General features: G+C 35.6%; 1 protein-coding gene across 1 annotated transcript in view; it reads right to left on the bottom strand.

Annotated features, from left to right (window-relative positions):
- The window catches only part of SLC5A8 (solute carrier family 5 member 8), a 60,434-nt gene that overhangs the window by 15,372 nt on the left and 22,043 nt on the right, over positions 1–23,019 (bottom strand). The window contains exons 8-11 of the mRNA XM_004742974.3: positions 20,721–20,809; positions 19,729–19,841; positions 15,580–15,647; positions 2,146–2,232 (exon numbers count right to left, since the gene is read on the bottom strand). Coding sequence (XP_004743031.1) covers positions 2,146–2,232; positions 15,580–15,647; positions 19,729–19,841; positions 20,721–20,809 — 357 coding nt within the window. The remainder of the gene's footprint in view (positions 1–2,145; positions 2,233–15,579; positions 15,648–19,728; positions 19,842–20,720; positions 20,810–23,019) is intronic.

Raw genomic sequence — 23,019 nt, 5'->3', positions numbered from 1 at the left:
ACAAAGAATGGTGTATTGATAGGATAAGATGAAGGCTGATGACAAGATCAGAAGATTTATGTTGGGGACAAACACTATGAGCTCTTTCATTAAGTTGTGAACCTTGAAAGCAGAATTAGATTTTTTTGGTTTTGGTATCTCAGCACTTACTAGAGTGCTGGACATATAGGAGGCGTGCAATAAATATTTTTTCAATAATATGAGATTGGAATAGTAGTGTGGCCAACTGTTGACAAGCCAGACTTGCTTCTCAGCATTGTACATGGCTTGATCAAAGATCCACAAAATTATAAATCCCATGAGTGCAAAAATATTCAGAGTTCTCTATTCCCAGGACAGTGTTGAGCTCATAAATATTCAATGAATGAATGACTGGAAGGGAGGGAAGGAGGGAGAAAAGAAAGGAGGAGGAAAAGCAAAGGAAGGGAAGGGGAAAGGGGGAAGGAGAGGAAGGGAGGGAAGGATGGAGGGAGAGAGGAAGGCAGGAAGTCCATTCCAAAGCAAGGGTAGATACTCTGCTGATGAAAAATGTGAGTATAGTTAAAAGAGGCACCTCCTATGACAGGAATAATAATATCACACTTCTCCCCAGAAAAGGTTATATGGAACCAAGTCTGCTATAGCTATTCTGGAGGCAACCCATGGTGGCAGTAAATGTCAAAAACCAAATCAGTCTTTCTTAATGTTTCAGACACTCAGTAAACCACTGTGCATTTAATAATGCAAGGAGTCTAATCAAAACTTCAACATTCTGAGGTAGATACAAACTATTCTTTCATTGGGATTAATTTCTACCAAACTAGTTTTTCATATGATACTTCAATGACAATTATTTGAGAATAATTATTTTTAAAAATTTTTCATTTGAGTACAGTTGATATATAATGTTACATTAGTTTCAGGATACAACACAGTGAGTCAACATCTCTATACATTATGCTATGTTTACCACAAGTGTGGCTACCATCTGTTAAGAATTATTTTCCTTAAGAATTATTATTTTTTATTTTTTTATTTATGTTATGTTTGTTATGTTAGTTGCCATACAGTATAGCATAAGTTTTTGTTCCATGATTCATTGTTTATGTATAACATCCAGTGCTTATTAATAATAATAGTAATGGCCTTTATGAGTAGTCATCTTACCAATCCATAATGCCTCATGAAGAAAATGGAATTCTAAATGTAAAGTCATAGTTCTGCAGTTATTCTATGACTGTATGAAACAACCATACATACATTATCAGTTTTTCCTGAACTTCAGCTTATAGCAGGACTACCCAGTGAAATCTCTCCTGGCTTTCAGAGAAATAATTTCAATTTCATTTATTCCAAACAAAATTTAGTATTTTAAAGCCCAAAAATGTCTGTGTAGAAGAGAGGTATTACCTCATTCTGGATACTATTCCAATTATGATCACCCCTTTAAGGACAGAACCATAATATTGGAACTATTGCTTTAAATATCAGGAGTATAGACTCTCTGGTCAAGATGGTGAGGAGCTTATATTATTACTTCTCTTTGCTGTACTCTGACTATTCACAGGTATCCTCAGCTCTACTGCTTTTAACTCTTTCACATCTGAGCCTGTTGATCTTTCTTTAAATCCTAGTGATTTTTAGAGGTAGAGTTTAGTGACCTCTGAGGCTAATAATACACTATATGTTAATTAACTTATTTTAAATTTAAAAAATGTTTATAGAAATCCTAATGACTTTCAAGAAAGGCAAAAAGATAAATCCACAAAAAATCTTCCTTTAGTTATGTAATATTCATAACATATATTACATATAATGTATAACATAATATGTATTGTTTCATAATAAATATCCTTTATTTACATTATATATTCTATTCTATTATATGCTTAGTTATATAGTTATACTGTAATATTATATGATTCAGCTATATAATATTCACAATATATATTATTTTGGCAGTTTCCATTTAGTTTCACATATGTAGGATCCCAGTGCATAGCACTTTATTTTATATTCCAGCAAAGTCAATATGAGTAATTTAAGCCATTAAGTCACTAATGACAGATATCAAAGGAAGTATATCCTTCAAATTAAGAAAAAATTAGAAAGCCGCTACTATAGTTGGGAAAGTAAGTTTTACACATATTCACTCTTTATACTCACAATTGAGTTGGCAAAGGGAACCAAAATGCCCAAAGCAAACAAGCCCAGAAGTGGTCCACCAACCATGCCAAATATGCTGAGTGCTGCCTACAAAAATAATAAAAAGTCATAACTAGCAATCTCAAATACCAAGTTAAAGTGTTTCAAAGTAATTTCATCAGAATGAGGATTTAGAGTTATCAATCTCCTCCCAAAAATCATGGCAGCCTTATCATTGACAAATAGGTAATCAGAACTTGAATGCTTCTGCTTCTCAGTCTCAACTATTCATTTGTTCATTCAGGTATCTTCAATAAAGGAAGCAGAATATAAAGAAGGTAGAGTCACGACAACACAGCAGGAACAGCTATATGAATTCATAAGCCCAGAAGGACACTACTTCTCCCAACTGTTCCTGCAAGTGATAATAATCAATCACACCACTCCTTTGTGCTTTGACAGTCTCAAAATCTTCTGTAAAACAAGACTGTGGATAAGTACTGCTAAGTGAACAGAGATGGCAATGAAACAATGCCATCCTTGATTCCCTAGGAATGGAACTAGAATGAAAAATATGATTATTTAAAAAAAATATTGCTCAAATCATTTTGATTTAAAATCTAATTGGCTAATTGAAACCTTTGCTTTGGTGTATAGATGCCAAAATCATGCTAGTGAAAAAAAAGTTATAATGTGAATAATGGAGAAATGCAAAACCTGAAAATTTCAAAAGATGTGAGTTCCCAGTAAGCCAATGGTTAATTTTTAAGAGTGGACAGAAGCATAAAAGAAGGATTAGAGAACATATTGTCTACAGAGTACAGGGGCTTGATAACAGAATCAGTAAATCAAAGAAAAAATATCAAGTCAAGAAAATTTTATAAGATATAGATGGCAGTTCTAGGTTAAAAAAATTCAGAAGTCTTCCTTGTGGTGGTGGTGTGGATAGAGTTGACAAAGAACTAGTGTTTGAGGAGGATATGGGTTCAGAATATAATCCTAGGGAGTGATTTCACAACTTCTCTTGACCAAAGCCCAGTAGGAAAGAAGACAGCCTTCACTGAAAAATATGAAATAAGTCACATGGCCCATGAAGCAGGCTGTGACAGTATGACCTGTGAGCCAGTTTTAGAGGTATAAGGAATATAACCCCCCCCCCCCAAAAAAAAGCCTGTTTCAGGGAATAATACCTTGGTTAGACATGAAGCAAGGAAGAACTGGCTTGGAGTTATGATGACACTATTAGGACACCTCACTACAGATACTCAGCCAGAATTGATAAGAAGGGAAAGAAAGAAGGGAATCAATCACAATAAGAGTTATAAGCAATAATGCAGACTATGGAGGAATAAGCAATAATGCAGACTATGGAGAAAAGCATATTCAGAGGAGTTTTATTGGTTATGGCTTAGATGTGTTGGATAAGCTTGGAGCTTCTGAATATCATTCATTCATTCATTCATTCATATACTCAGGATGAGATCAAACTATTTTAACAACTGGTATGCCACAAGCAAACAAACCAGAATGGACCCAAGCCTTAGGTCTAAAGAAGGAGTTTGGAGGACCTGCTTTGCTCAACAGTGACCTTCAACTTTCTGGATCATGGGGAGGGCCAGGTGTGTCAGAGAGCCACGATAAAACTGCTTCAGTAATTAACATGTGCTTGAAATAAATTAAAAAATAGAAAGTCTTAGAGAAAAAATAAATAAAATGTCTCAACAAAAACACAGCAGATATAAAGGACTAAATGGAAATTATTAGAACCGAAAAATACTAGGTGAAATCTTGGTAGATGGGTTCAACAGCAGAATGGAGGAGATAGAAAAAAGAATTAGTGAGCTGGAAGATAGGCCAATAGAAATTACCTAATCAGAACAACAGAGAGAATATGGACTTTAAAAAAATGAAATGAGTTTCCAGGATCTGTGCAAGTATACTAAAAAAATCTAACACAGGTAATGAGAGTCCTAGAGGAGAAAAGAATGAGGCTAAAAAGCATTTAAAGAAATAATGTATGAATTTCCCAAATTTTACAAGAGATATAAACCTACAGATTCAAAAGCTGCAAAAACTCCAAACAGGACAAACACAAAGAAATAATGCCAAGACACACTGAAATAAATTTCTGAAAACAAAGAGAAAGTTCTAAAAGTGATCAGAGAAAAATGATACCTTTCCTGTAGGGGAAAATAATTAGAATGGCAGCAAATATATCATCAGAAATACTGGACCAGAAGAAAGTGGCACATATTTTTCAAGTGCTGGATAAAAAGAACTGCTGACACAGAATCCTATATCCAGCAAAAATATCTTCTGGAAATAAAGGGAAACCAATACATCCTCAGATGAAGGGAAATAAAGAATTTTTGCCAGCAGACATATCCTAAAAGAATGGCTAATGAAAGTTTTCTAAAAAGAACAGAAATTATTAAAAGAAGGAAACTTGGAACATCAGGAAGGAAGAAAGAATAAAATAAGCAAATATATGGCTAAATATAATAGGCATTCCTTCTCCTCTTGAGTTTCCTGAGTTATATTTGATTGTTTAAACAAAACTTATAATACTTTAATGTAATTCAAAATGCATGTAGAGTAAATATTTGATAACTGTATTAAAAACTGGGTAAACAGACATAAAGGGAGATAAAGGTTCTATACTTTCCTCAAATTGGTAAAATGACAAAACAAGTAGATTGTATTCTGTTTATGTAATACCTAAAGCAACAATTGAAAATGCTATTCTAAGAGGCAAACTCAAAACAATACAGATAAATAAAAATGGATTCTAAAAAATGTTTAAGTATCTTATAGAAAGGTAGGAGGGAAAGAGAAAGAACAAACATAAAACAAAAAATGGCATACATACTCCCTAACATACCAATAATTACATTAAGTGGAGAAGATGGTCTAATACAGCAATTAAAAGACAGAAATTGGCAGGATATATTTTAAAACATGGCCCAATTATATGCTGATTCCAAAAAGCTTACTTAAAATTTAATATAAGCAAGCTGAAAGTAAAAGGATGAAAAAAAAGGTGTATCAAGCAACCATTAATCAAAAGCAAGTAGGAGTAACTACATTAATATCATATAAATTATACTTTAGGTAAATAAAATTATCAGAGAGAAATATTATAAATAACAAAATAATTATTCACCAAGACACAGAAATCTTAAATATACATGCACCAAATAAGAACTTCAAAATACATGAAACAAACACGGAAAAGAAATTTAAAAAAAATTTTTTTAACTGATAGAACTAAAAGGAAAATAGACAAATACACAATTATAGTTTAGAAATCACCATTCCACTGTCACCAACTGATAAAAACAACTAAACAGAAAATCAGAAGATGTTGAAGAACTCAATGACACCATCAATGAGCAGGATCTAATTGATACTTAGAGAACACTGCACCTAACAGCAGAGTACAATTTTAAGTGCCAATGGAACATATACCAAAATGCCATATCCTGGGCTATAACACAGACCTCAACAGATTTAAAATAATCAAAATCATAGAGAATGCACTCTTTGATCACACTGAATGAAACTAGAAATCAATAGCAGAAAAATAATAGGAAAATCTCTGAACACTTGGAAACTAAGTAACATAGTTCTAAACAATTCATAGGTCAAAGGGACATCTCAAAGGAAACTTAAAAATATGAAAAGTCGTGGAACACAACTAAATTAATACTGACAGGAAAATTTTTGCAATTAGTACACACACTATAGACGAGGAAAAGTCTCAAATCAATAATCTAAGGTCCTACCTCAAGAACAGCAAAATAAACCAAAAGCAAACAGCAGAAAAGACTAAAGAACAAAAGGCAATAATTGCAAATAGAAAATAGAGTAAATCAGTGAAATAAAAAGGTAGGGGGTGCCTGGGTGGCTCAATCGTTGGGCATCTGCCTTTGGCTTGGGTCATGATCCTGGAGTCCCAGGATCAAGCCCCACATGGAGCTCCCAGCTCAGAGGGAAGCCTGCTTCTCCCTCCCCCACAGCCCTCATGACTGTTCCCTCTCTCATGGTCTCTCTCTCTGTGTCAAATAAATAAATAAAATCAGAAATAATAAATAAATAAATAAGAAGGTAGATTTTTGAAATTTTTATGTTTACAAACCTCTAGCAACACTGGGAAAAAAAAGACAAAATTACCAATATTAGGAATAAAACAGGCAATAACACTACAGACACCAAACACTACAGACTACAGACACTGCAGACACTAAACATAGAATAAGGGAATACTATGAACAACTCCCCATACACAAATTTTACAACTTAGATGAAATGGACCAATTTTTTAAATATACAGCTACCATAATTCACCCAATATGAAACAGATAATTTGAATAGCCCTATAACTTATGGATATTTAATTCATAATTTTAAAACACCCAGAAAAGGAATACCCAGGCCCAGATGGTTTCACTAGAGTATAACTACCAAACTTTTAAATCATTAACACCAATTTTATACAATCTTCTAAGAAAATAGAGATTAATTATTCTCACTTTATTTTATGAAGCTAGAATGTCTATGATATCAAAACCAGACAAAGCCATTACAAAAAAAGAATTACAGATCAATATTTCTCATGATGCAAAAATCCTTAATAAAATATTAACAAATAGAATCAGAAATATATAAAAATAACTATACGCCATGACCAAGTTTATTCCAAGAATGCAAGGCTGGTTAAGCATTTGAAAATCAATCAATGTAACTCATCATGTCAAAGGACTAAAGAAGACTATCATATTACCACATCAATCAAGGCAGAAAAAGCACTTGACAAAATTCAACATTCATCCATAAAAAAAACTCTCAGAAATATTGAAATAGGGAATTTCCTCAACTTTGTAAAGGGCATCTACTAAAATCTTACAGCTAGCATTATATCTAGGAGTGAAAGACTAAATATTTTCCTCATCCAGACTGGGAAATAAGGAAGGGGTGTCTACTCTTACTACTCTTATTCAACCTGATGTGGAAGTTAAAGCCAGTGCAATAAAGAAATAAAAGCTATACATACAGATTGTAAAGGAAGAAATAAAACTGTTGTTTTTTGAAGATGACATGACTATCTGTGTAGAAAATCCCAAGAACTAATAAATAAATTCAGCAGGGTCTCAGGATCCAGCACAAATATACATATATCAATTATATTTCTACATATTAACAAACATATGGACACCAACATTAAAAGTACAATATCACTTATAATCACTTTGAAAAAATTAAATATTGGGATAAGGAGGGAGATGGTAGCTGAGTAGGAGGACTCTAGGCTCCCCTTGTCCCGCGAATACAACTAGATAACTATCAAATCATCCTACATACCCCAGAAATTGACTTGAAGACTGGCAGAACAACAAATGCCACAACTAAAGGTAGAGATGAGGCCACATGGCAGAAAGTAGGAAGTGTGGAGACATGGTTTGGGAGAGATAGATCTTGGCCATTGTGGTAGAGAGAGAGCTGTGGTCCCAGGGAAGGGCAAGAGACAGATAAGCGCACAGGGAAGATTTTGATTCCCTACAGCGATTGGTTTGGAAAGTAAAGGGGCTGAGTTTCATGAGTTCTTGCAACCAGCAGGGCTTAAAATGTAGAGTTTTAAAGACTAGTGTGTTTGGCTTGAGGTGAACCCAGGGGAATCGGGGTTACTCTTGGAAAGAGGGCAGGGAAAATAGCCTACGAACATACAGCATGGAAATAGCAATCTGAAGAGTGCCTGGGGCACATAATGGGGAGGTTATTTGCTCTTCTTGGCAGCATTCATGGAGAGATCCCTCCAGGAACAAAGATAACTGGCCTCCACTGCCCCTCAGCATAAGCACAGGGCCACCTGTGGGAACAAGTATGGTGCTGATACTCACTACCTAACTTGCTTACACCGAGGCCCACCCCCCACCCCAACTCCGGTGGAACTGCCCATCTCCAGTGGAACTGACCAACTTGTTTTGGTGCCAGCACAGTGGTCCCTCTCCCCCAGAAGACTGGCCCAAACCTCTACCCACACCATGGCTCCCTACCCATGAATTCTGCAGGGCTTCAGTTTTGGCAGCTGTGACAACAGGACTCATTTCATAAGCAGAGTAGAGTACCAGTAGTTAAAATTCCCTACATTCAGGTCAGGGAACAAATACTCTCACAATAGGCAAAGAAAGCATCTGTAGACAATTGATCTGAAGGATAAAGTGGCCAGGGCACAACAGCAAAGTAAGCAAAGTACATGCAGCACACCGTGGAAACACTCTCTGGAGTGTAGGCCCTGGAGAGCAGGTGACATTATACTACCAACCAGTATATAACCTCTTCTTCATAAAGCTATTACCTTCAAGGGGAGGAAATGTAGCTGACTTTTCTAACACAGAGAAGGTAGCCCAGAGACTTAGACAAAAGAGAGGATAGAGGAATTTGTCCCAAATGAAAGAACAAGACAAGCCCACAGCTAAAGATTTAAATACAGATACAAGTAACACGCCTGATAGAGAATTTAAAGTAATGATCATAAAAATACTTGCTAGACTTGAGAAAGTGGAAGTCCTCAGCAAGAGCATTAATATGGAGATAAGGAATAACACAGGAGAAATAAAGGGCCCAATAAACAAGATCAAGAACATGCTCTATGGAAAGAACAGCAGACTGGAAAAAACACAGAAATAAATCAATACCTAGAAGACAGAGTAATGGAAAGTAATCAAGCTGTACAAAAGAGAAAAAAAAGAATGAGGAAAAATGACAATAGACTTAGAGAACTCAGTGACTCCATCAAAAAGAGTTACATTCATGTTATAGGAATCCCAGAAGAAGAGAGAGAAAAGAGGGCAGAGAATTTATTTGAAGAAATAATAGCTGAAAACTCCTAATCTGGGGAAGGAAACAGATATCCAGATCCAAGAGGCACAGAGAACCCCCAACAAAATCAACAAAAGCAAATCCACATCAAGACAGATTGTAATTAAAATGGTAAAATATAAAGAAAAAAATCTTAAAAGCAACAAGACAAAAGACAACAGTTACATACAGGGGAAACCCCATAAGGCTATCAGCAGAATTCTCAGCAGAAACTTTCCATGTCAGAAAGGACTGTCATGTCCATTGGCCCACCTAAATAAATAAATAAAAGAATGGGCATGATATATATTTAAAATGCTGAATGGGAAAAATGTGAGGTCAAGAACATTCTATCCAGCGAGGCTATCATTCAGAATAGCAGAGATAAAGAGTATCTCAGAGAAACAAAAATGAATGGAGTTCATGACCACTAAACCAGCCCTGCAAGAAATACTAAAGGGAACTCTATGAGTAGAAAGGAAAGACTATAAGTAATGGTATAAAGATAGGAAACACAAAAACAGTAAAAATGAATATTTCTATAAAATATCAGTGAAAGAACTCACAAAATAAAGGATGTAAAATATGACAACATATACCTAAAACTTGGGGAGTAGAGGAGTAAAGAATAGGTTTAAACTTAAACAACCATCAACTTAATATAGACTGCTATATGCAGAAGATGTTATATACAAACCTAATGGTAACCACAAATCAAAAACTGGTAATAGATATGCAAAGAATAAAGAGGAAGAAATCCAAATTTATCACTAAAGAAAACCAACAAATCATGAAAGAAAGACAAGAAAGGATCAGAGAAAATCTTCAGAAACAATCACAAAACAAGTAATAAAATAGCAATAAGTACATATCTATCAATAATTACTGTGAGGGGTGCCTGGATGGTTCAATAAATTAAGCCTCTGCTTTCAGCTCAGATCATAATTCCAAGATCCTGGAAAAGAGCCCTGTGTTGGGCTCTCTGCTCAGTGGTGGGATATGCTTCTCCCTTACCTTCTGCCCCACCCCCCTACTTGTGTTCTCTTTCTCTCAAATAAACAAATGAAATCTTAAAAAAATAATAATTATTTAACTATAAATGGACAAAACACTACAATCAAAATACAGGGTGACATAATGGATAAAAAAACAAGATTCATTTCTATGTTTCCTACAAGAGACTCATTTTAGACCTAAACACACCTGCAAAGTAAAAGTGAGAAGGTGGAAAAGCATTTATCATGCAAAAGGACATCAAAAGAAAGCTGGAGAGGCAATACTTGTATCAGACAAATTAGACTTTAAAAAAAGATTCTTGGACACCTGGGTGGCTCAGTAGTTTAAGTGTTCGACACTTGATTCCAGTTCATGTTCTCAGGTTTGTGAGATTGAGCCCCATGTCAGGCTTCATGTTTAGCACAGTCTGCTTGAGATTCTCTCCCTCTCCCTTCCCAAATAAATTAAATCTTTAAAAACAAAAATTAAAAAAGATTCTAACAAGAGACAAAGAAGGACACTACATAATAATAACAGGGATAACCCAACAAGAAGATATAAAAATTGTAAATATTTATGCATCTAACATGGAAGTGCTCAAATACATTAAACAATAAGAAATGTAAAGGTACTAATTGATAGTAATACAGTAATATTAGGGGATGTTAACACCCCATGAAATCAATGGACAGATCATCTAAATAGAAAATCAGCAAGTAAACAATGGTTTTGAATGACATACTACCAGATGGATATAACAGATATATTTAAATCATTCCATCATCAAACAGCAGGATACACATTATTTCATGTGCACATGGAACATTCCCCAGAATAGTTCACATATTAAGCCACAAAAGAAACCTCAACAAATTAAAAAGGATCGAAATTATACCATGCATCTTTTCTGACCACAACACTATGAAACCAGAAGTCAACCCAAGAAAAAAATCTGAAAGACCACAAATAGATGGAGGTTAAATAGCATGGACCCATGACTCTATGGTCAACTGATCTTTGACAAAGCAGGAAAAAATATACAGTGGAAAAAAGACAGTCTCTTCAATAAATGGTGATGGGAAAATTGGACACCTATGTATAGAAGAATGAAACTTGACCATTCTCTTATACCATACACAAAGATAAACTCAAAATGGATAAAAGACCTCAACATGAGGCAGGAATCTATCAAAATCCTAGAGGAAAACATAGGCAGTAAGCTCTTTGACATCAGCCACAGCAACTTCTTTCAAGATATGTCTCCAAAGGCAAAGGAAACAAAAGCAAAAATGAACTTTGGGAACTTCATCAAGATCAAAAGCTTCTGCACAGCAAAGGAAAGAGTGGGAAGGAAAGAGGCCACCCATGGAATGGGAGAAGATATTCGCAAATGACACTACAGACAAAGGCCTGACATCTAAGATCTATAAAGAACTCCTCAAACACAACACACACAAAACAGATAATCATGTCAAAAAAATGGGCAGAAGACATGAACAGACACTTCTCCAATGAAGACATACAAATGGCTAACAGACACATGAAAAAATGTTCATCATCCTTAGCCATCAGGGAGATTCAAATCAGAACCACATTGAGATACCACCTTACACCAGTTAGAATGGCCAAAATCAACAAGACAGTAAAAACAAGTGTTGGAGAGGAGGTGAGAAAGAGGAATCCTCCTACATTCTTGGTGGGAATGCAAGTTGGTGTAGCCACTTTAGAAAACAGTGTGGAGACTCCTTAAGAAATTAAAAATAGAGCTATCCTATGATGCTGCAATTGCATACTCAGTATTTTCCCCAAGGATACAGATGTGGTGAAAACAAGGGCCATCTGTACCTGAATAGCAGCAATGGCCACAGTCGCCAAATTGTGGAAAGAGCCAAGATGCCCTTCAACAGACAAATGGATAAAGATATGATATGATACATATATACAATGGAATATTATGCCTCCATCAGAAAGGATGAATACCCAACTTTTGTATCAATATGAATTGGACTGGAGGAGATTATGCTGAGTGAAATAAGTCAAGCAGAGAGAGTCAATTATCATATGGTTTCACTTACTTGTGGAGCATAAGGAATAACATGAAGGACATTGGGTGAAGGAGAGCAGTAGTGAGTTTGGGGAAACTGGAGGGGGAGACGAACCATAAGAGACTGTGGACTCTGAGAAACAAAGTGAGGGTTTTGGAGGGGAGGAGAGTGGGAGGTTGGGTGAGCCTGGTGGTGGGTATTAAGGAGGGTGTAAATTGCATGGAGCACTGGATATGGTACATAAGGAATAAATCTTGGAACACTGAAAAAAATTAAATTAAAAAGAACATGCTACTAAACAATGAATGGGTCAACTAGTTGACTAGGAAGCAAAATGAGAAATTAAAAAGTACACAGAAACAAATGAAAATGAAAACACAATGGTTTAGAGCCTTTGGAATGCAGAAAAAGTGGTTCTAAGAGGGAAGCTTATAGTAACACAGGCCTACTTCAAGAAGCAAGAAAGGTCTCAAATAAACAACCTAACCTTACACCTAAAGGAGCTAGAAAAAAGAAAAACAAAGCCTAAAACTAGCAAAAGGAAGGAAATAATGAGGATCAGAACAGAAATAAATGATACAGAAACTTAAAAACATAGTAGAATAGATTTTAAAAAAAACAGGAGCTGGTTCTTTGAAAAAATTAATAAAATTGATAAGCCTCTAGCCAGACTTATGAAGGAAAAATAGGAAAGTCTCAAATAAATAAAATTACAAATGAGAGAGGGAAAAATAACAACCAACACCACAGAAATACAAATGATTATAAAAGAATATTATGAAAAACAACAAATTGGATAATCTAGAAGAAATAAATTCCTAAAATCATGTAGTCTATGAAAACTGAAACAGGAAGAAATACAATATTTGAACAGACCAATTACCAGTAAAGAAACTGAATCATTAATCAAAAACCCCCCAAAAAACAGAAGTCCAGATGGCTTCACAGGTGAATTTTATCAAACATTTAAAGAAGAACTAATACCTACTCTTCTCAAATTATTCCAGAAAATAGAAAAGGAAGGAAAACTTCCAAATTCACACTATGAGGCCAGCATACCCTGACACCAAAACCAAATAAAAACACCACAAAAAAAAAAGAGTACAGGCCAATATCTTTGATAAACATAGGTGCAAAAATATTTAAAAAAAAATACCAGCAAACTGAATCCAACAATACATTAAAAAAATCATTTACCACAATCAAGTGGGATTTATTCTTGGGTTGCAAGGGTGGTTCAATATTTGCAAATCAATGTTTGCAAATCACAGCAATAAGAGAAAGGATAAGGGGCGCCTGGATGGTTCAGTGGGTTAAGCTGCTGCCTTCGACTCACGTCATGATATCAGGGTCCTGGGATCGAGTCCCGCATCCGGCTCTCTGCTCAGCAGGGAGCCTGTTTCCCTTCCTCTCTTTCTGCCTGCCTCTCTGCCTACTTGCAATCTCTCTCTGTCAAATAAATAAATAAAATCTTAAAAAAAAAAAGGAGAGAGAAAGGATAAGAACTAGATGATCATTTCAATAGATGCAGAAATAAGCTCATATATATGAGAATACTAGCCAGTCATAAAAAAAGAATGATATCTTGCCATTTATAATGACAGGGCTAGAACTACAGAGTATAATTCTATGCAAAATAAATCAGTCAGAGAAAGAAAAATATCATATGATTTCATTCGTGTGGAATTTAAGAAACAAAACAAAGGAGCAAAGGAAAAAAAGTAGAGAGAGAGAGATGAACCAAGAAACACTCTTTTTAAAAATTTTTTATTTAATTTTTTCAAGGTTCTAAAATTCATTATTTATGTACCACACCCAGTGCTCCATGCAACCTGTGCCCTCCTTAACAGAAACAGACTTTTAACTATAGAGAACAAACTGACGGTTCCTAGTGGGGAGGTGGATGGTGGGATAGATTAATAGGTGATGGGGATTAAGGAGCACACTTGTCATGATGAACACCAGGAAATGTATGGCATCATTGAATCACTATCATTATATTGTATACTTGAAACTAATAGACCACTGTATGTTAACTAACTGAAATTACTTTAAAAAATTATGGAGCACCTGGGTGGCTCCGTTGGTTAAGTATCCAACTCGTGATTTTGGCTCAGGTCATGATCTGATGAATTGTGGGGCTGAGTTCCACTTTGGGACCTGTAGTCAGTGGGGAATCTGCTTGAGATTCTCTCCCTCTGCCCCTCTCCCCACTCATGCTCACACTTTCTTTCAAATAAGTGTCTTTTTAAAAAGCTTAAAACAATTGATTAATTGTAAGGTATAAATATCACTAAATACACACAGAACTTATATACTGAAAATTAAATAATGGTTATAAGGAAAATCAGAGATCTAAATAAATGAAGAGATATACTATATTCATGGATTCAAAGATTCAATTATAGTAAAGATGTCAAATCTCCCCAAACTGATATATAGGTTTAGTGTAATTTTATCAAAATCTAAGCAACATTTTTTTAGGTATACAGAAGATTATTCTAAACTTTATATGGAAAGGCAAAGGAACAAGAATAGTTAACATATTTTTGAAAGATAAGAATAAAGTGAAAGGAATTAGTTTACCTGATTCTAGACTTATTATAAAGCTACAAAAATCAAGACTGTATACTACTGGCAGAGAGACAGACATACAGATTAATAGGACAGAAAAGAGAAACCAGAAATAAGCCCACACAAATATGCCTAACTGAAAAATATTTTATTTATTTGAGAGAGAGAGGGAGCATGTGCATGCAAGCTGGGAAAGGTGCAGAGAGAGGGGCAAGCGGACTCTGCACTCAGTGTAGTCTGACAAGGGGCTCAGTCCCATGACCCCAAGATCAAGACCTGAGCTGAAATAGTCACACACCCAACTGATGGAGCCACTCAGGCACCATCCCTAACTGATTTTTTATATAGGTGCAATTGAGTGGAAGAAACACATCCTTTACAACTGTACATCTATAGAGAAGCGGGGGAAGGAACATCAATCTAAGTCTCACACCATTGAGGAAAACTAGATAAAGGGTATATGGGATCTTTTTCTATTATTTCTTTTTTTTTAATATTAATTTATTTATTTTCAGCATAACAGTATTCATTATTTTTTCACCACACCCAGTGCTCCATGCAATCCGTGCCCTCTATAATACCCATCACCTGGTACCCCAACCTCCCACCCCACCCCACCCCCGCCACTTCAAACCCCTCAGATTGTTTTGCAGAGTCCATAGTCTCTCATGATTCACCTCCCCTTCCAATTTCCCCCAACTCCCTTCTCCTCTCTAACTCCCCATATCTTCCATGCTATTTGTTATGCTCCACAAATAAGTGAAACCATATGATAATTGACTCTTAAAATTGCACATAAATCTACAATTATATCATAATATAAAGTTTAATTTAAAAAAATTTTAAAAAATTTAGGCAATTCAGTTCCTTGCAATTGCTTTGTATAGATGACTAGAGAAGTCTGGAAGGATAGTCACATCAACATTTTAAAAAAGGAAGAATTCAGTGTTTGTGATTCAAACCTTGCAGAAACAGCTCTTACCTGCAACAAAGCTCCCATTAGTGATGCCAATGCAGCCATTCCAATGCAGAGAACTCCAAAGAGCACACCTAAATGGATGACATAAAAGCCAGTGTAAAATTCAGACCGAGAGGATTAGAATTCTCAATAGAACAAGCTACCCTGTCTTTGATTCAAAGTAATTGATATGATTGTGGTGAAAATTGGCCACATACATCAGAGCCAGCCAAAAAAAGGGAGGGGGTGTTTTCCTACGGGATCAGCAGTGTGCAAAGGGGAAAGAAAACTCTGATATTGTGTACCGGGATTAGTGACAACATTAGGTTATATAAGTAAAAAAATCCCTAGCATTAACCAGAGAGACTTTTAAGCTAAGAACTATTATGTTATTAATCTAATCCTCCTTAAACATTTGTTTTATAAAGGAAGGCTCAGGTCTCTGTTTCCAGTTTGCCAGAAACAGGACACAATCTGTATGACATGTTGGGGGAGGGGAGTAATAAACATGAGAAATTAGAGTCGTCTGATCTGAAGTGTTCATTTCTTCTAGGAAGTGACGATCCACACCAAGGGATGGTTTAGGACCTTTAGCCCTCTTGTAATCTCCAACATCACTAAGTCTTTCCTGTTAAACTAGCAAAGAAAGATAATATCAAGTCTGATGTTACCCATTCTACCAACTTGTTTTCCCAAACTTTATAAGAATTCTCAAGCCACCACTGTTGCTCAGATTATAATTATAGGGTTTTTTTTTCCTTTGGTTTTTATACTTTCCACATTTTCTCCAAATACATGTTTTACCTTTTTTTTTTTTTTTTAAGATTTTATTTATGAGTGCTGTGAAGTGTGTAAACCTGGAGATTCACAGACCTGCACCCCTGGAGCTAATAATATATGTTTATAAAAAATTTTTTAAATTATTTAAAAAATTGAAAAAAAGATTCTATTCATCAGACAGAGATCACAAGTAGGCAAAGAGGCAAGCAGAGAGAGAGAGGAGGAAGCAGGTTCCCCGCAGAGCAGAGAGCTGATGCAGGCCCAATCCCAGGACTCTGGGATCAGATTTTTATTTTTGAATATTTTCATTTAGCACAAATCACCTGGAATCAGTCAATATAACTTCCCACACACACAAAAAAAATCAAAACAGGGCGCCTGGGTGGCTCAGTGGGTTAAGCTGCTGCTTTCGGCTCAGGTCATGATCTCAGGGTCCTGGGATCGAGTTCCGCATCGGGCTCTCTGCTCAGCAGGGAACCTGCTTCCCTCTATCTCTCTCTGCCTGCCTCTCGTCTACTTGTGATCTCTCTCTGTCAAATAAATAAAATCTTTAAAAAAAATCAAAACATAAAAAGAGTAATAACTTTGCTCATTATAAAATCAGTGCATTCATTACATCTAATTTACACTAGAAGTCACATCTTTGTTAAGTATATTGGGTAAATAACCTTATTGAACCTGAATGGAAAACTTATATTAAGTTTTTACATAGAGTTCATGTCACAATGATTTTTTAAGCCTCCAAATCCTAGTGTAAATAGTATTTCCAACATATATAGTTTGATTCTTCTATATCTGATAGCTTATGAATGGTCACCACTATGGGGTTTTGGTATTCAAAGTTAATGGGAACACATACAAATTACTTTCCATGTTCTTCTTTATGATGTCCCTACTGTTCATACCTCAAGATAATGACTTTATATAATTCTTCAAAGTCAATGAAAACCTCATCTACACTAGTAGAGTTGATTTGTTATTAATTACCATCAACATCCTTCCTTGAGCACCAGCTAGTACTTCTTATTTTATACACATTATCTCTAAACCTCATAGAACCTGCAATATTAATACTTTTGCAACATTTTTCATACAAAAAAATTCGAGCTGTATTGAGTTATTGGGTCTGCTTGAGGCTAACAAATTGGTAAAGCAAGACGGTCTGTCTGGCTTCAAAAGTTTCTATTTAAAAGCATATAGCTTCAATAATCCTATAATGAACCAATCTAAATACTCTTAGGAAGCATTGTATCATTCTGAAATTATGCTCCAGGATGAAAATTAGGCACATAATAAGATGGTGCAATGTTATTTAAATTTAAGGGACACCAAAGAATATAAATTAAGTATTTATTCCAGGCTATAGTCAAGATGATTACATATAGAATTATGGTTCAAAATAGAATATTATTTACTATTTCTTTGACAGTCTATTAGTGTTACTCAGTTGAAGTTAAACATTCTTTTTAAAAATAAGTTTGTTACTCATTCATTCTAGAATGCATATAACCAAAATTTCAAACACAAAGAATGAAGTACAGTAACCGGATTCCTTTGAGTTCAGTTGGTACAGTTGGGACATCTGGAAACTGGGGTCTTTAAACCTTTCCATGCAACTGATATTTAACCCCTAATAAGATCCTATAACCTATCAATAGAAGTTGAACATTTCTTGTACAATATAATTGACTATCTCCAGGGCAATCTACATGTACAGATAGGACAGACAACCAAGATGGGTCAAAAATCCTAATACTTCGTTTCTTTATCTTCAATTCATACACACAGACTATTTACTCTATTTTGGGGGGGTTAGGTTTTCTTTTTTTATTTAAAATCCATTAGCTAACATACAGTACCTCATTAATTTCAGATGTAGTGTTTGATAATTTATCAGTTGCGTACACCAGTATTCTGTCCTTTAAGCTGACGATGCTCTCTTATGTAATAAAGAAGAAAAATGTGGTTCTTGGCTCCAAACTAAGGGTATTTCTTAAAACTGTTGGCTAAAGTTTGGAAAGGAAAAGGGTTGAATTTTTTCTGTGGCTAAGAATTTTAACATAGATTTGGTATATGTGCTGCCGAAGCGAGCACGAATTTTAACATAGATTTGGGATAGGAAGAAGTGAAAAAAGGATAGCCAAATAAGGACCCTAAAAAGATGCTCAACATCACTCATCATCAGGTAAACAAATCAAAACCACAATGAGATATCACCTCACACCTGTCAGAATGGCTAAAATCAACAAAAAAAGAAACAACAGGTGTTGGCAAAGATATGGAGAAAGGCAAACTCTCCTGCACTTGTGGTGGAAAAGCAAACTGGTGCAGTCGCTGTGGAAAAGAGTATGGAGATTCCTCAAAAGGTTAAAATTAGAACTACCCTATGATCCAGCAATTACAGTACTAAGTCTTCACCTGAAGAATACAAAAATTCTGATTTGAAGGGATACATGCACCCCAATGTTTATAGCACCATGGTCTATAATAGCTAAATTATGGAAACAGCTTAAGTGTCCATCAGCTGATGAATGGATAAAGACAATGTGGTATACATACACAATATTAGCCATAAAGAATGAAATCTTGCCATTTATAATGACATAGATGGAGCTAGAGTATATAATGCTAGGTGAAATAAGTCAGTCAGAGAAAGACAAATACTGTATGACTTCACTCATATGCGGAATTTAACAATAAAACAAACAAGCACAGAGGGAGGAAAAGAGGGAGGCAAATCAAGAAACAGACTGACAGTTACCAGAAGGGAGGTGGGTAGAGGGATGCATGAAATAGGTGATGGGGATTAAGGACTGCGCTTGTCATGATGAGCACTGAGTGTTGTATGGAAGTGTTGAATCACTGAAACTAATATTACACTGTATGTTAATCAACTGGAATTTAAGTTAAAACTTTAAAAAAAAAAATAAGGACCCCTGGATATTGTTCTTCGTGGTCCCCTGACAATTAATTGCTTGAAGTGTCTCTCAAATCTTGATTGCAAATACAGCATGACTACATTTAGGCATGCATATATATATATATATATATATATATATATATATATACATTAACACTCATAGGTTCTTCTATATCTTCCATGGAAAAGATTTCTGGTATTTCTTTTTTCTTTTTAAATATTTTATTTATTTATTTATTTATTTATTTGAGAGAGAGAGAAGCCAGCATGAGAGGGGAGAAGGTCAGAGGGAGAAGCAGACTCCCCAGGGAGCTGGGAGCCCGATGCAGAACTCAATCCCAGAACTCCAGGATCACAACCCAAGCAGAAGGCAGTTGCTTAAACCAACTGAGCTACAGAGGTGCCCAAGATTTCTGGTATCTCTAAAAATCATCTCCTCAAGGTAAAATGGGATCGTGAAAATGGAAACTCACTCATTCCTTGGGAAATCCAAGAGAGAGACCTTTCTGAGAGCGATCTGAAGTGAGGTTTAATTAGATCTTCCACAGTTACTGCTGCTAAAGCATTAATACTGGAGGATACTGTGCTGTAAGAGAAAAATCAATCTTTTGATTTACAATATTTTAACTTTGATAGTACTTTAAGTAGGAATAAGAAAGGGGGAACCAAACTGTCATTATAACCAGATTTCTACTATTTTTAATGATTACAACACCCTCTTTGTGGAAGCTGCTATCATCCAAGAATGATTCAGGCAACATCCAAAGGGTTGATAGTGAGGAGAAGAATTTTATGTTGCTTCCACTTTTCAATAAATCCTTAGTGTCTATGGAGAGAATTTACACAGACTACATAGTACTACTATATAATGACTTTAAAATATATTCCTTTTTGTGCATAGAAAGGACTGTCATAAATCCTCAGAAACATATGCCATAAATATCAATACTATTAATTTCCTGGATCCTCACTAACAAACACTGTACATGTTAGTAATAAGAATTCATTCCCTGGCACAAACACTGGAAAAAAGTACAATGAGTAAGCTGAAAGGCAGAACAAGATTCTTTGGACAGTGTATATTATTCAGCATGTAATAGGAGATTTAATTCTAATTTTCCATTTGACCATGTTTAGATATACATAAGGTTTAAAATAAGACTGTAGGCATCCCTTTTTGATAATCAGTGAACACTACCATCAATTGATCATTTTTATGATGACCTTACATAGCATGTGATGGTGTATTGCAGTAGAGCCCAAGTTAAAAGTGGAGACTGAGGTTAATAGACTGATAGTTCACACGGATAAGAGTGAGACCAACAGAGAAAATACATGGAGTAGATTACCCACTTTGGGACACTGGTGCTCATATACAGAATTCAGCTTTATCCCCCAAAATATCCAATAACAAAAGAAAGATCCCAACAGGAAAACCATGTATTATTAGAGTCATAGTTTATACCTTAATGTTCCACTATAAGCACAGGCCACAAAAAGTCCAGGAAGTCCCGGAAAATCTTGCAGAATGTCCAGCACCAAATAAGGCATAAGCTGAAAAATTCCAAAATTTACTTCTATTTGCTATCAAATAAAATTAATTAATGCCTCATTTATCTTGTGTTCTTCAAGAACTAAAGGAACCTATTCCATATAATTTAAATTTCTAAATATGAAAAATTAAACTCTTATTGCTAATACTTAAAATAATAGCAGAGTAGTTAAGAACACAGGGTCTGGATTCAAACAGAAGTGGTCTTTGTTACTTCTCTAAGACTTAGTTTCTTCATCTATAAAGCAGGGGTACTAAAACTAACTTCACAGACTTGTTATAAAAGTTAAATTATATCATCTATGTAAAGCTCTTAGTATAGAACTTATCTCTATATGAAATCAAGACCCAGTGTCCCCAAGATATCTTAAAAGTGTAACTTCAAGCAGTATTCCATACTTAAACATTATTTCCATTGTTACTGTGATAACAAGACCTAAAATTCTCTACCCTAATATCAATTTTCTCAAAAGTCCTCGGGGGTGATATTTCATATTCCGACTGGCCCCCTCAGGTATAGGTCCAGCAAGGTAAGACTGATAGATAGAAAAAGAGTAAAGCTCTATCTAGACACTAATCTTTCTTCCTCAGGGTGAGCTCCAGCAGAGTGTCACAGAAATACATCTTTGTTCTCCTTGGTTAAGATTTTGACCTGACTTTCTACTACTGGGCCTTATGTGCATTGTATCCCTAGGAGATGCTAATTGCATTAACTCCTCAATAATCAATACAATACCGGAATCATCCAATCAGGAGGAAACTTACTTTTTCTTTTCTTTTTTTTCTTTTAAGATTTTATTTATTTATTTGACAGAGACAGCCAGAGAGGAAACACAAGCAGAGGGTGGAGAAGAAGAAGTAGGTTTCCAGTTGAGCAAGGAACCCTCCCTATGCGGGGCTTGATCCCAGGACAATGGGATCATGACCTGACTCAAAGGCAACTGACAACTGAGCCACTCAGTGCCCTGAAAGCTCTTTCTTTTTAAAAAATTCAGTACAGGGGCGCCTGGGTGGCTCAGTGGGTTAAAGCCTCTGCCTTCGGCTCAGGTCATGATCCCAGGGTTCTGGGATTCAGCCCCGCATTGCATCAGGCTCTCTGTTCAGCAGGGAGCCTGCTTCCTCCTCTCTCTCTCCGCCTGCTTCTCTGCCTACTCGTAATCTCTGTCTAGTAAATAAATAAAATCTTTAAAAAAAAAATTCAGTACAGGCTTTCTAAAAGTGGATGCATGCAAGACACCCCTGAATGCATTCTAAGGCAAGGAGTCTCAAGGGTAGGAAGCTATAGATATTTTTTGTTGTTGTCATCTAGGGATAGGGAAAGATATATGAGAAACATTTTTAACATCCCTATTATCTTCATGATATAAACTACAGACAAAACATTCTTCACTAGAGAGCATATAAGGGGAAGAGTGCATCTACCTTCAAAGTAAACATGATTCTTAGATTCTCTGAGCAAATAGGAAAGATCTATTTATTGACAGGAGGACACATGTGAACATAGGGTTGAGACGCACAGCTCAAGGAGGTTCTCATTTTCTAGCCCCACAAAACTGCATTATTTTTCTAGGAGTATGTGATGCATTTATGTCAATACAAAATTCAGTCTATCTTCAATCTAATGAGTCTTCTGGGCACTTGATTTACAAGCAAGTCTTAGACCATAATTTTGGCAAGAACCCAAGCTTTGGAGTCTAGTAGTCCTGGGTTTGAATTCTAGCTACACTTTCTGAAAGGTGGTATACAGCATAGGGGTTCAAAGTTAGGACTCTGGTGGCAGCCTGCCTGAACTTGAATTCTGGTTCGAGGTTTACTAGCTATTACATAGCTTGTCTGTGCCTCAGTTTCCTCATCTCTGAAAGGAATATAATCAGAGCATCTATCTCAGTGTGTATCTTTAAGGATTCAAAGTTGAAGTTTATATAAAGCACTTATGACAGTATGATGAATTCTTGCAGCTATACCTATTTATCAGCCCTATGTCCTTGAGCAAGTAATATAACCTCTCTGCGAGTCACTCATTTCCTCATCTCTAGATTTAGAATTACTGGGTTATGAGAATTAAAAGAGAGAAAGCACGCAGAGCTCTAGACACATTCTCTCACTGCTTGGTTGGTACTCTATAAATGTTCACTCACTAGATCTGTTTCTCTATCATTTAAAAACTGGAAGGTAAGCTGTTGATAAAAAAGTGATCGAAGAATATTCACAA

The sequence above is a fragment of the Mustela putorius genome, unplaced genomic scaffold (genome assembly GCF_011764305.1).
Source record: "Mustela putorius furo isolate JIRA1106 unplaced genomic scaffold, ASM1176430v1.1 tig00000788_pilon_pilon_pilon, whole genome shotgun sequence".
Taxonomy (NCBI): Eukaryota; Metazoa; Chordata; class Mammalia; order Carnivora; family Mustelidae; genus Mustela; species Mustela putorius.
This window is presented reverse-complemented; position numbering and strand designations above follow the sequence as displayed.